General features: G+C 44.8%; 1 protein-coding gene across 1 annotated transcript in view; it reads right to left on the reverse strand.

Moving 5' to 3' along the window:
• LOC123026275 (deubiquitinase DESI2-like) overlaps window positions 1-5,574 on the reverse strand; it is a 47,030-nt gene extending 41,456 nt beyond the window's left edge. The window contains exon 1 of the mRNA XM_044435699.1: window positions 5,533-5,574. Within this exon, the coding sequence (XP_044291634.1) occupies window positions 5,533-5,574 (42 nt within the window). The remainder of the gene's footprint in view (window positions 1-5,532) is intronic.
• Window positions 5,575-14,081: the final 8,507 nt, after the last annotated feature.

Here is a 14,081-nt window from a genome sequence, read left to right on the forward strand (position 1 = left end):
TTCCCTTTCACACGTGCAAAAAAGACAGTCGGCAGATGTGCTCTGAAGTCCTTGGTGCTGCTCTATTTCAGGTATCACCATCTTCAGAGGTAACACATACGGCAACCGGGAAGCCCTTTTTGGTGGTGGCACCCTCTGTGCTACTCTCTGCCTGAAGGAGCTCATGGGGCTACCTTGCTGGCTTTGTTTGGGGAACTCAGTGACTCCTTTGTATTTGGGAAGACATTTCACTAACTAGCTAATGTTGCTTGCTGGGGTTTGTTTTTTCTGCTTTCTGTTATTGTAGCATCTCATTTGCTTTATTGACACACACACACACTCACGCAGAGGATTGGTAGCCCCCTCGAGAGACCTTTTGGCTGACTAGCAGGATAAACATCTTAGAATTAATAGAAAATAATAACATAACAAGGGGACTACTTTTAGCATTCCCCTCCCAACGGCTCTATTGCAAGGTCTTCCTGTTCTCTTGCAGGGCTGGCTTCAAACTTCTGAGTTTAGTCACAGCATGAGGACTTTTATGACTCAAGCCATGCATGGTCTATTTTTTGTTTCTTTCGACTTGTTTCCAGAGTTAATAAACCAAAAGTGAATATTCAGGATTCTTTAATGGTTAAGAAACAAATAATCCAAATAAGTGATCCTAGGTGCTGTACTGGATTCAGAACCAGCCCCAGTTTAGAGGGAGCCCCTGGCAAAATGATCCATGGTGGCCCCTTCTTCCTCGACGTGAAGCTTTACATGTGACCCTGAGCACATGTCCAGGCCTCCAGGCTCTGGGCTTTCCCAGCAACAGCAGCTGCTGGACTTGAGAAGCTGCTCACACTGTTGAGATCTCACAACGCCCACAAACAACATTATGTTAGCCATTGTGAGAAATGCAAAATTCAAAATGGAGGCAGCTTCGCTATGGCTGCTGCCCGATGGGCCTGCAGCCAGGATTCCAAGCAGGTAGGTAGGCGCTACTGGTGCTGCCTCACCTCTGGCTGAATCAGACCAAGGACCAATCTTTGCTGCAGACTCTTGGCAAGTTTCTCAACAGACACTAGGCTTGCTTGCTTGCTAGTTTCAAAGTCGTGTCTGACCCATCACGACCCCATGGACAACTTTCCTCCAGGCCTTCCTGTCCTCCACCATCCCCCTGAGTCCACTTAAGCTCACACCAACTGCTTCAGTGACTCCATCTCGCCACCACATTCTCTGCCATCCCCTTCTTCTTTTGCCATCTATTCTTCCCAGCATTAGGCTCTTCTCCAGGGAGTCCTTCCTTCTCATTAGGTGGCCAAAGTGTTTGAGTTTCATCTTCAGTATCTGGCCTTCTAAAGAGCAGTCAGGGTTGATCTCCTCTAGGACTGACCAGTTTGATCGCCTTGCGGTCCAAGGAACTCGCAGGAGTCTCCTCCAGCATCACAATTCAAAGACCTCAATTCTTCGGTGCTCAGCCTTCCTTATGGTCCAACTTCATCAAAGTGGTGCCTCCAGATATTTTGACTGCATCTTCCACTGGGCCCAGAAAACATGGCCAAAGGTTAGCAATAGTGTGAGTGGGTTATATTGCAAAGCAGTCTTGCCTCTTGGCTGAAAATGATGGAAAGAGCTGTCCACATCTGGCAGACACTGTGTTGAGGGAGACTGTCCTGGATGGTCCCTTGGAGACTTGTCAATGCTCCACTCAAGGGGTGTGATCTACCCTTTGCCTACTTTAGAGAAAAGCTTTGTCACATCAGTTGCAAAACAACTGCTTGAGCTTTCCCCTGCAGCAGTAATGAGGATGAAGAAAAGGGTGCGGCATACCAGGTGAGGGAGGTGAAAACAGGATTGTGGGAGGAGCAGGCAGAAGAAGCCCCCGTGGCTGTTTTCTGCTTTCTTGGTGGATTTAAAGGAAGGTGTTTGGTTTGTACCACTGCAGGTTGGGTAACTCGCTGATCACAAGCTGGCCAGATGTTTGTGATTACCTTTGCCAGTGCAACTTCTCATGTCACCTGAAGCTGGTGAAGGCGACTTGCTGGAGTGGCTAATGAACCTTTCTGTAATGCTGCAACAGCCCATGCGTTTTGGGTGGTTTATTACAGACCACAACAAGCCACCCTTGCTAGGTGCAAACAACAGAAGAAGCGGGTAATTTTGCAAATGCGACTACCATGCAACTGGTGTGTGCAGGGTGGTTAACAAGCCATTGTGGCTTATGAGCACCCTGTGGTCCTGTGAGCCAAGACAAAGTGTGACTTGCCCGCTTATGGCATTCACTATCCAGTTTTCGATCGGCCATGTTGGCTAGGAGTTATGGCAGCTGCAATCCCACCCAGCTGGTGGGTGACAGGATGGAGAAGGTAAGTAATTGTTGGAAATGAAAGATGCAGCTGTTCTTGGCATTCATTTCAGAGCCAGGTAGGCACTGCCTGTTCCGAAGAGGATGGTGAGGCCTGGGAAACAAGGCCTGCAGACACAGAGGTGGTGGAGGAGGAGGAGGAGCTTATCTTGAGGCCACCAACTCCAGGTGTTCAGACAGACTCTGGTAACTGACAGGATCTGGAGTGCTGGGAGGGGACATGAGAGAGGAGCCAGAGCAGCCCAGTCTGATCCTTGACCCCATGACGCAGCACTGGGAGTGAAGGGCTAGCCAACTAGAGGCTTGTGTACAGCTAGGAGCCCAACCTATCTCCAAAGGGGCACTCCTAGAGGGGTGGGGTGCAGGGTTACTCAAAAGAGGACTCTTGGGAATCCTTTCTGGGTACAACAAACTGTTCTGTGTATGCTCAGAGGCTCTTTCTTTGCTTGCTATAGCTTGCTGGATGTACATGGGAAATAAATAGGTTTTGCCAAAGAACTATCTGTTGCTTGAAAGAGAGAAGGGGGAAATCCAGAGCCCAATGGTTATCCACATTTGCAGAGCATGGGACAGCTTGCCACGAGGGGTGCATGCCTGAAAGTTGCCACCATTCGCAACCCTGAAGCAGATGATTGTACTATCTCCAATTCTTTTTAGAAGAATTGATATTCCTAGAACACAAGATGCTGAGATTGGTTGCCAAGCAATGTTGCTAAGCATAATCCCTCCATCAGTGATAGACGAGCTATTGAGCAGTATTATGCAGCCACCCACGCCATGGAGCTCATTAAAACCAGCAAGGACTGAATCTCTATATCTACATACATCAGCCCCCACCCTGGCAATACAGTAGAACTGACAATATAATCTTCAGTGAGAAATTCCAGTGTCTTTCTGAATTTATTAACCAGCTTCTTATGGGGAAATAACTTCAGGCTTGTCTGTCAACATCCAGAGCTATCAACTAATTAGACATGAATGGCGGTCGGGGCTTCCAAAATGCTTGCGATTAGCATTGTCCCTCTTTGCCTTAAAGCAAAAGAGGGGGCACCCTTACTTCCCAGAAAGCAGCAAGACTCCATTTTCTCTCTGAGTGTGGACTAAAAGGGAACCTGCTGGCCATGATGCACCGGCACATTTTGCGGTACGGACACTCAGTGTGACCGTCGCCCCCAGAGAGTCCAGCAATGACGCTAGCTGTGCTGCATACCAGCAAACAGTCCCAGCTCCCGCTTTCAGACCAGGAGCAAGGCTTTGGCACACCGAACGGGTCCTCAGTGCCTATTCAAGATCAAGCCACAGCAAAATACTTTTCATTGCCACATGGAGCGATACACTGATGGTGGGAAAATTCGCTTTCCGCAGCTACTGTGAGGATTACAGCAGAGCACAAAAGGAACCAGGAATTTTCTGTGGCGGCAGTGGCGGCACATGATTCCAGTGCCTCCATTATCAAGGAGAGTTTTGGGGTTGTGTTCCTGTGAGCTCTGAGTCCACCACACCACCCCACACCAGCCTTTTGGGTTAATGGATGTCCATAACAATTACGTTTCATGACTGATTAGCAGATAATCCTGTGGTCAAGAATGCTACATGTGCAAAGCCAAAACCTGGAGGAAGAAATGCTGCAGCTCTTCCTTTCGGTCTCCTGTGGGTTGCATTACGTAAGGTGTTCCCAGAAGAGCAGGCTTGGTCCATTAAAGGCTGAGATGGAGGAATCCACAACCGATTCACGTGAACTCGGATTTCTGCGAATTCAGCCCACAGATTCCCAGTGGACTGGCCTTTTCTGAGTCATACAGAATTTTTAGACTTTTCTTTTCATTTTCTGGAATTTTATGCAAACTAAGTCATAGAAAAAATGGGAAAAAGTCAGAAAATATGCATTTTTTCCCTTAGGCTATACTGCAACGATGTGCCTTTGGGTGATTTGAAGAGCACAACGGCCACAAATACAAGACCAGGAAAGTGTGTGTGTGGTGGTGGTGGTGGGGGGGGGGGGGATTAGATTCCCTGAATGAGCAGACAAAGGAATGAAAGCTGCTGATGATCTGAGAGAAGTAAACGGAACTTATTTAAGCAAGTCTGCACAGCCCTTTTAGCAGCAAGCGGCACAAGGGCTGCTGGGCAGAATCATCCCTTGGCCTTGCTAGCACTGCTGCTCAACTCCCTGCCCTCTAGTCGCCAAGAGCTCATTGCCACATGCAGGCCTCTGGGCCATTTTCAGGGCTTAAATGTGAGGCATGAATTTACCATTACGCATAACAAAATGAATCGGTAACTGGAGCCTTGCCGTGAATCACCAGGCCCTGGCTTTGCTTACAGCAGCTTTGTCAAGTTTGATGTGTTGGATTGTAACTTCCCATCCAACGAGCCAGTCCAGCCAGGGCTGTACAGATTTTGTTTAGTATGTCCAATGTGTGGTCTGCAGACTGTCAGGCCCCTGTTGTTCCATTGTCTGCTCACTGACAGAAGCTAAATTCCCCTCTCCCTTCAGAAAGGATGTAAGAAGCTGTCCTCTTGGCATGTCCCGATCTGCACGTTTTTCTGAGAATGGTACAACCCACGAGGGGAGTGCATAAAAATGAGTGCTACACAGCAGAAGATGAAGAGAGAACAGAGATGTATGAAACACTGTTTTGGGTTGTTTTTTAAGTGGCAATTATACATGCATATTTGCATATTTTCAAGGAAATTCTATATTTTTATATAAATACATTTGTATTCCAGAAAATATACAAGTCTATGTATACAGTCTACAAGTCTATGGAATCTTAAGGACTTAGAAGGTGCCAATCTCCTGTGGAGGCCACAGGTCAAATTCATAGACATCTGAAGTCACTGGAATCCATTTCAGATCTCTGTCATGCTGAACACCAACATGTCTAGGCCGCACCAGGCTGGGGAAACACCAAACTGGGTTAGAGCATTGGAAGCTGCCTCATTAACCTTGGAAGGACACAAGGGGCCATGTCTGGGTGCACTAGCATGATCAAGCATGACAAGGACAAGAGGGGAAAATATGAATTTTTATTCTTGGGAATAGTTTGATCACTCAAACAGAAACTTATGGAGAACAGCTGCTTGAGGAAAAATGCTTTAAGGTGCCACAACATGCTTCTGTTTTTGCTGCAACCAACTGTTGGTAATCTTGTTTGGAAAATAGAACTAGCCTGTCACTGTGTTCTCTTCTTTTGCCTTACTTTTGTGGTGACCGAGTTCTCACATATGGGACTGCTGTACATGACGCCTACTGCACTGAAAACTTTGATGGAGGTATGGAATTGACAAGGAGTTATAACAGAGAGAGGTGTCTACGTAGATGTGGAGCATCCAAAATTTGCTTGATTCCATGAGCCTCTAATAGAAGGACTGGACAAAATTAAATTGGGTTACTCCAACTGGGGGATGGAAGCAGAACATTTGAAGAGGTAGGAAACCCAGAAGTCACAGCCTGGACCTGTTACATATGCAAGGCTAAACAAAGAAGTTCCTCATTCCAGCATCATTGCGATTATATGACCACATGAGGATTTCAAATTGCAGCCCTGAATTAGTTTAATCATTGTAGTTTCACTCTGCCTTAAGAAGTACTAGGAAATGTGAGTGCAATTTTTTAAAATCAGCCATTCCATGTCATGCCTCTCCTGGAATGACAAATCTATAATTCTGCTTAGGTGAATTCATGATTTAAATGGACGTACGGTTGTCTTCCTCCCTAAGAGAATAGAAGCGCTGCAGTGCAGACCCCCAACTGAGCCATCTTACCTCATTGTGATACACAACATCTCCGTATTCAGCCTGGATGTCAAGTAGAAACTGTTGAAACTAGCGGTGGGACAGGGCTTTGGAGCGAATATAATTAATAGCCTTCATCACTGGTTTCATAACATGATCATATTTCAGATGTTTGGCACAGAGAAAGTGTTGGTGAGTAACACAGTGGAGTTTTATAGCTTTGCCTCCTTCTTCACTGACTTTGTTACAGACTAGGGTTGATAATCCACTTTGCTCGCCAGCCATGGCAGGTGCGCCATCCGTAATAATCCCAGTGACTTTATTCCACGGTAGTTTCATGTCATCTATGGCGGAACAAACAGAAACAAATAAATCTGTTCCTCTTGTTTGGTCCTTAAGGCTCTGGAGGTCAAGTAGCTTTTCACTCACATTCATGTCATTGTCCACTCCTCTCAAAAAAATCAATAACTGAGCAGTGTCAGATGCATCCGTGCTTTTGTCACAGGCTAATGAAAAAAGTCAAACTCCATTCCTTTTGCCTCTAACTGTCTCTTAATATCAGATGAAACGTCTTCAATTCTCCGTACCACAGTGTTACGAGCCAGGCAAACACTGGCAAACTCTTGCTTCTTCTCAGGACAAATTTTCTCCACCATTTTCATCATGCAGTCTTTAATAAATTCAACCTCAGTAAAAGGTCTGCAGTGCTTGGCAATCAGCATTGCCACCTCGTAGCTTGCCTTTGTGGCATTTTCATTCGACTCACGGGCTCTTGTGAAAAAGCGCTGCTGTGCCGTTAAAGCAGCTTCCAGTTCCTTCAATTTTTCGCCGTGTTCGTTCCCAGTTAGCTTGTTGTAGTTAGCATGTTTCGAAAACAGCTACAGTCTCTTGGCAAATTAGGCACAGTTGTTTCGTATTTCAGTGAAAAAATACTCCAATTTCCACTTGTCCTGGAAGCGGCGGCCCTCGCTGTCAACTTTCCTTTTTTTAGTTACAGTCGCCATTTTAGAAATGGGCACACAAGCCTTGTGTCACAAGGGTCACGTGGTGAGAGTGCTGACTCAGGTCTACTGCCATCTTCTGGTGAAATATAACCACCAGCCTTGAAGGAGCAGGAGGCAGCAGGGGACAGCTGCGGGAACCGCTGTGTGGTGAAGGGAAAAACGCCGGCTGGCGGGGATGAGTGACAGGCTGAGCCGGCAGGGAGAAGAGGCTGCGGGCCGCTCGAAATTTGAAAACTGGCCGCAATTGGCCCCCGAGCCGGATTTTGGACATGCCTGCTATAGACATACAAAGGGTGCATTCCTATGGCCTCGTGACATCAACTATGGGGCCATAATTATTCAGAATCTGAAGTCTACAAGCCCCTGCCCTGCCCCTCTCAGAGCTGACGTGGAAAAAACCATGCTGCAGCCTCTATAAGGTCACCAACTGGCCACAGATGTGGGGAGGGGAGAAATTTGTGGCATTCTGGGGGGCCAAGGAAGGGAGGAGGCTGGGACTGATGGTTATACCAAATTTAGCTGGTGCCCCAGCCAATTCTCCTCCACCCTTACCACTTCACTGGGGAATGTGCAGGCCATGAAGATCTCCACCAATGCACCTCAGTCTGTACATTGGATGCCTTTGAAACACTGAGTTGAGAAGTTTATGTGTGCTGAGGTGGGGCCATTGATTTGCCTTTCTTATAACCTAATCTGACCTCTACAGTCTAGATCTAAAATTCATTTAAATCTATTTTCTTCTGAGAACATGTTTCTTGATACCCCAAAATATCAAATTGCTTAAATCCCAAAATTCTTCATTGAAGGCTTAATTTTACAATATTCTAACTCAACTTTTCCAGGACTTGATTGTCCTGCATTATAGTTGGTCAACCTATTTCTTCACTCTTATCCATTTTTCCTCTCTTATCTGCAGAAATACTTCCATTTCTCTTTGTTCACTTCCTCTCCTAACTTCTCCCTCCTCCTGTTGATCTTACTATTAGGCGCAGAGTCACTCAGTTCTGCCAAGTCAAAAAGTAACCTTATTTGATGCAGTGTTTATAGTAGATACGGTACAATTATACCCTCCCTTTGGGGAGTGTTTTCCTTTCTAAACTATTGCATGCTCTAAGGTTCTCACTCTGTTGTTCATTTCCCATCCCCATTCCTCTTTTATTAGCTTCTATCACCACTTTCCTTGTCTTTTAAAAATTATATCCAGAGTACTTTAGGCCTTAAGTCACAGTCTGTCTGATGATACAGGATTTCTATCAAATACTTTAAACTCAATATTACTTCATTTTGAGACTAGATGGATGGAGCACAAAATTTATTTCAGAAGACTGTTTCCTTCAAAGATAAACTTATCATCTCTGTCCATAATCTCTAGCTGACTCTCTTGCAGTGGTTTGTGCTCACTTCTTTCTAACTACTCTGAGTTATCCCTATCTGGACAATCATGAGCTATAAAAGTATTCAGAATTATAAGCTCACCCTCTCATTGCTCTCTCCATTATTAAAGCGTTTTTCATCACAATGAACCAGAAATTCTGTTCTAGAATTAATACAGGAAAGTCCTTATTCTCAAAAAATCTAGAAACAGTTAACACTATATCCAGAAGCTCAGCTTTCCTACAATATAGTGTCTTGGCTGTTTGCCATTCTTGGAAAGGTACTACTGCAAAGGCATATTTATAGTTGAATAACAAATATTCAACCTTTACAGCATCAGTACTAGGTAGAACCCCCAAAGTAATTGGCTCTAGAGAATGTATTAAGTGCAGCTTATGCTGACTCAGAGATAAAATGCCCTTAGGCTTTAGATAATTAGAAAGGACCAATTTATGATACATTAATACCAGTTTCCCAGGGTTTCTTTTTAACCATCTATCAATTCTGCCTGATTAGACAAGGCATTGTGAACTAAATCATGTATTCTAATTAGGGTATTATTATTTTTACTGAGGGCATAAAGCTATGGATCCTGCATATTTGTCATCTCGCATCTTCTTGCAAGAGGAGGGGAGGACCTACTAGAATAATTCATAGGATTTCAATATCTGTCTGTTTTTCATTATTTTTTCTCTTGGATGACTTCAGGGTTTGACTTTCTTAGATTTATTAAGTACATGCGAATTCTTAAAATCCATTTTTTAATTTATATATAACAACTTTTGGTTTTCATCACCCTTTTCCTTTTAATATCCTTCTTGTTACTCTAGTCTTTATTTGTTCATTTTCTTCACACAGGGCTTTTGGTATACATGGAGTTCTCTGGCTGTAAGAGTGTTAGTAAGATTCCAAGTAGATGTTGCTTTATTGTACAAATCATCAGAGCAAAACATTCCCTTTCTCCATAATTCCACCATAGATAGCAATAACCACCGGTATACTCGGGAAGAAATTTTATCAGACCTGTAACCCTAAGCAGGGAATTAATTAGTTTTCCCATTTCAGTTAATTGTTCAGCTTTGTTGTTCACATCTGTAATCGTTCTTCACATCTGTAACTCTCTGGGCTACAGGAATTCCATCATCTATCACTGGGGGAGGATATCATGCCAATTCTTTTCCTTGCCTTCCTATAATTCCAAGAATTTCCCCTCTCCTGTTCTCCTGGCTGCTGAAGACTTGCACTCTCAGCAAGAGCCAGTTTTATGATATCTCCAGTTGGTTTTATAAGTGATTTGTAGCCAATACCTGTCAGTTGCCCTCTGAGTGCCCCAAGACCACTTTCAAGGAAGAAGGAACACTGAGAAAAAGGTTTGATAAGCACACCAACTTCTCTGAAGAAAATAAACAGGGGAACAGGTCCCAACATCTAGCTCTTCTGCAGGATTCTTCAAAGGTTTCAGGATGAAACTCCAATGTATTTTGGGGTGAAGCAAAAAAGATCTTGTTTGTTGAAACCCTGCAACCCTTTAGGCTCCTGTATAACTCAGTGCACTAAAAAGTGTACCTGGCACAAAGGTGGTGGCTCAGCACAAGCAACTCTCAAATAGGTACCCTGAGGGCGGGCAGGACAAATGGCTTGGTGTGCAGCAGTTCCCCCAATGTCCCCTGGAAAGTGAATATATTGCCCGACTTGAATGCCAGCTCTGCCTCTGTGTGGATTCTAGCCTTGGAAGTTTCCATTAAAGAAAGCAGCAGCCTCTACCTAGGCTGGTTGAAATATTGGGCTCTATCAGCACTATAAGCTTTGCTGGGAGTGCTGGGAGGGTGGTCCTTGTAATCTGATTTGCAATAAAAAATGGTCTTACTGTGTACTGTGTTCTGAGTTGGGCTGCAAGCATGTGTCAGAAAGTCAGGCTGAGTCCAGGAGTGCACCCAAGGACGAGCCTCCATGGGGAGTGCAACTCCACCTGGCATGCCCTTGATTCTTGCTCTGCAACCTCCACACAGCTGGCTCAGGGACAACCATTGCCCCCAAGAGCAAACACGGGGGTAAACCTGTGATCTGTGGACTTGGGCTTCTGTGACTTAATTCTTGTTCTTACAAAGAAAGATCAGTCGCTGAGCAAAGAAGACAAGCAAGTCAAGTAAAGAGGAGACATGTCTCTCCCTGACAGCTGCATTGTCTATTGTCAGTGTGCAGGGATTCCCTGCCCTATTTATTTGTATGGTGGAGGCTTACAAAGGATGTACAGAAAGGCAAAAAGGTCAACCAAGCCACATCTGCTGAAGTTCCCTACTCTCTATTCTACACAACTGCTAATTCAAGGTGCAGGTGCCCTTCCCTTTTTCTGTGTGGCTGCCCTACAAGTGAGGAGGGGAACAGCAGCATGTCATTAAATGACTGCCTATTAGAAGAGTGGGCACTGATCCATTGCCAGAGAGAGAGAGAGAGAGAGAGAGAGAGAGAGAGAGAGAGAGAGAGAGAATGCAGCATCAGAAATGTCACAGGACCACAGAGGGTAGGGTTTTGTGTATGATTTGCAGAATTTATCTGCATATATGCAAATACAGAAATAGTTCCTGCATTTTCAATAAAAATAAAATGCATCGCACCATAGCGAGAAACACTGTGAGCAGGCAATCTGCCTGCTTGTTTGATCTTCTGGGCCCCTTCAAGGCCCAGCTCTGCCTTCTGATGGTTCTTTACATCTAACTTGACCTAGAACAGGGCAGCCCTTCAGCAGATGACATTTTTAATAGAGAACCCGTCTTGGGTAACCTTCACATTCAGGACTGTCTTCTATAAAGTGGGGTACATGGTCATCCTGCATGCAGGTTTTCCACTGATCTTGCCTAAAAGATTTTCGGATCACAAAAACACAACCAGGATCATACTTCATTGGCTCCGCCAGCCTATTTCATTAGTACATCAGATTAAGAAGGGTGGTCCTTATTTTCAAAGTTCTTCATGAAATGAAGGAAGGAACAGGGGTGGATTTATAAGGGAAAATGTTCTTGGCAACTGAATTTTATCTGCATCAAAGAAAGATTCCGGTTGGTTTGATGTCATCAGCAGAAAGGTTCTGACATGAAAGCTACAAATATCAAACCAAACTTTTCCAGAATGCCTACCCAGTGGCTGAGAATTATGGGAGTTGGAGTCCTACACAAGACTGAGCATGGCTAACTTAAAACGATGGTTGTTGCTGAGAAACTTGGAAGAGGCTGCTTTCACAAGCACCCAAATAAACATCGAGTTTCAAAGGCAGTTTCTCTCACAAACCGTTGGCCGTGCAGATGGTGGAAAATAATGGATTAAGAATATGAGCAGCTGGAAAATGCAGAGCAATCAAGGCTCTGAATGTAAACGAATAACTTCCTGGCAGCTATTTGGAAGGATGTAAGTGCAGGACAAGCAGTTCAGATATACTGTTCCTAAAATGTGCTTGCCTTAATGCAAAATACCTCCAGAGAGGGATTACACCGGTAAGCAGCCAACAGTGCTGCTGAGAGAGAGACGATTATGCTGCCAGGGAAAGAGCAAGTGCTTTGTGTTGGGCCAGGGGGCTCTGAGGCCTTCGTGTGCTGTTTCTTGTGCTCTGGTTTAAGGCCACAGGCTCAGCTTGCTGCGCTTTGGTTTTGCACAGCAGTAAAGAACTGAGCACCATTCAAGGCCCTGGAAACCTGAGAGTGCTAACATCTGAGCGTTTTCCAGAAGTCAAGAAGCTGAGATGGCAAAGATAGAAAAATATTCTATCTGCAATGTATGAATATGGCACAAGGTCGTGTTCTTCAGTAGACTGACTTTTTTTGTCCATCCACCAACAGTGTTTTGGAAGGGAAGGAGGTTTCAGGAAAGCTTGTACCCTGGACCCTCCATTCCCTTTCTCCTGCCCACTGGAATGTCCCCTTTCCCCCATCTCTGGGGTTTAGATCCCAACCTCAGAGGCCGGCTGGGATGGGTCTTTCCACACTGGCTGTGAAGCAGAGGAATGTCTGATCTCCCTCTTGAGGTTGCAGTGCTGTCTCCAGCCTGGGGCTGGGTGCTGTGGGGGGGGGGGGGGGGGGGGGGGGGGCTATATTATTCTATAGGCCCACCAACAATGTATAGGGATCATAGGATGCTCCCTCCTAGATTCAGCAATTGTAACACATCACAGTAAACACAGTAAACACAAAAACACAAAAATACAGACTGTTCCATGCTTGCTCCCACTAGAAACTGCTTGGCTTCCAAGAGTCACCTTCATCGGCCTTCCCCATGGTCCCCTGCCATTGAAAGCCGGGTGGATTGCAGCTGGCATGGAGCTCTTCTGCAGTTGCGGGCCCAGCTGTGGAACGTTCTTTCTAGGGACAGTTGCCTGGCACTAACCTTGGTGGTCTTTAGGTACTAGGCTGAAACCATTTTACTTGTCTACATTTTAATGATCATTTTTGCTGCTGCTTCTGAAATGGATTGCTTTGTAGCTTCATAACCTTTTATTCTGGCTTTCTAGTAATTTATTGATCCACTGTGGTATTGGTTTGTGCTTGTCTGTTTTAATTGGGAGCTACCTTGGAAGATTTGGGCAGAATCCAGCATTGCATGATGCCTGCTTATGCCATGGGGCTTTCTCCCTGTCTCTTCTGTGAGCCCTCCTGAAAAGGCACCTGGGCCATGCCTGGGGAAATACTGTGGCCTGTGCAGGTGGGGAATCATGCCTCTCGAGCAGCACTTCCCTCAGCAGAAAACAATGGACTGGATTTCAGACTTAAAAAAAAAGAAAAGAAAAGAAAGGTGGGATGTTAAGTAAAATATCACCCCAAACTGGTTTTATAGTTTACTGCTGAGGGATATGAAAAAATGGATGAGTGTTTGACCTCATTATTTAAGCAAAATAAAATAAAATAAAAAATGGCTAGCACAGATTGAGGAGAGTATGAATTTGTGTGACTTCATTCAAATGGTCCATCTATTAAATCTAGGTCTTTGGAAAGCTAAAGACATTCTGAAATCCAAACTGACAGATATTGAGCATCAAGAAGACATGGCAAGTAGTTAAGCCTTCACAGGCTCACCTTGTAATATTTTTATGATACAGACTTATGACTGACCAAATTATCTTTCAGAGTGAAAGTCATCCATCAAATAGCATTCACCACTCTTTGCCTTCAGAGGCAATGGACATGACAGTTAAATTTGGTACCTAGGGGCAAATTCCATATAAGGAACAATTGCATCCTAATGTTTGGGGAAAGCAGAAGATTTAATCTATTATTAGTTTAGCGTATTATATGCATATACCATTTTTGGCAACCAAAAGCAAATTACATAATAATGATAATATTGCACTTTATTATGTATATATAATTATCTACTCCTACATGGATCACTGCCTTGTCGTGGTGAAGGGGCTTGTGTAGCTCAATGAAGCTATGAGCTATGCCATGCAGGGTCACCCAAGATGGACAGGTCATAGCAGAGAGCTCTGACAAAACGTGATCCACTGGAGAAGGAAATGGCAACCCACTCCAGTATCTTTGCCATGAAAACCCCATGGACAGTACCAAAAGGCAAAAAGATATGACGCCGGAAGATGAGCCCCTCAGGTCAAAAGGTGTCCAATATACTACTGGGGAAGAACAGGGGGCTAG

Source organism: Varanus komodoensis, unplaced genomic scaffold (genome assembly GCF_004798865.1).
Source record: "Varanus komodoensis strain SLA01 unplaced genomic scaffold, ASM479886v1 scaffold3, whole genome shotgun sequence".
Lineage (NCBI taxonomy): Eukaryota > Metazoa > Chordata > Lepidosauria > Squamata > Varanidae > Varanus > Varanus komodoensis.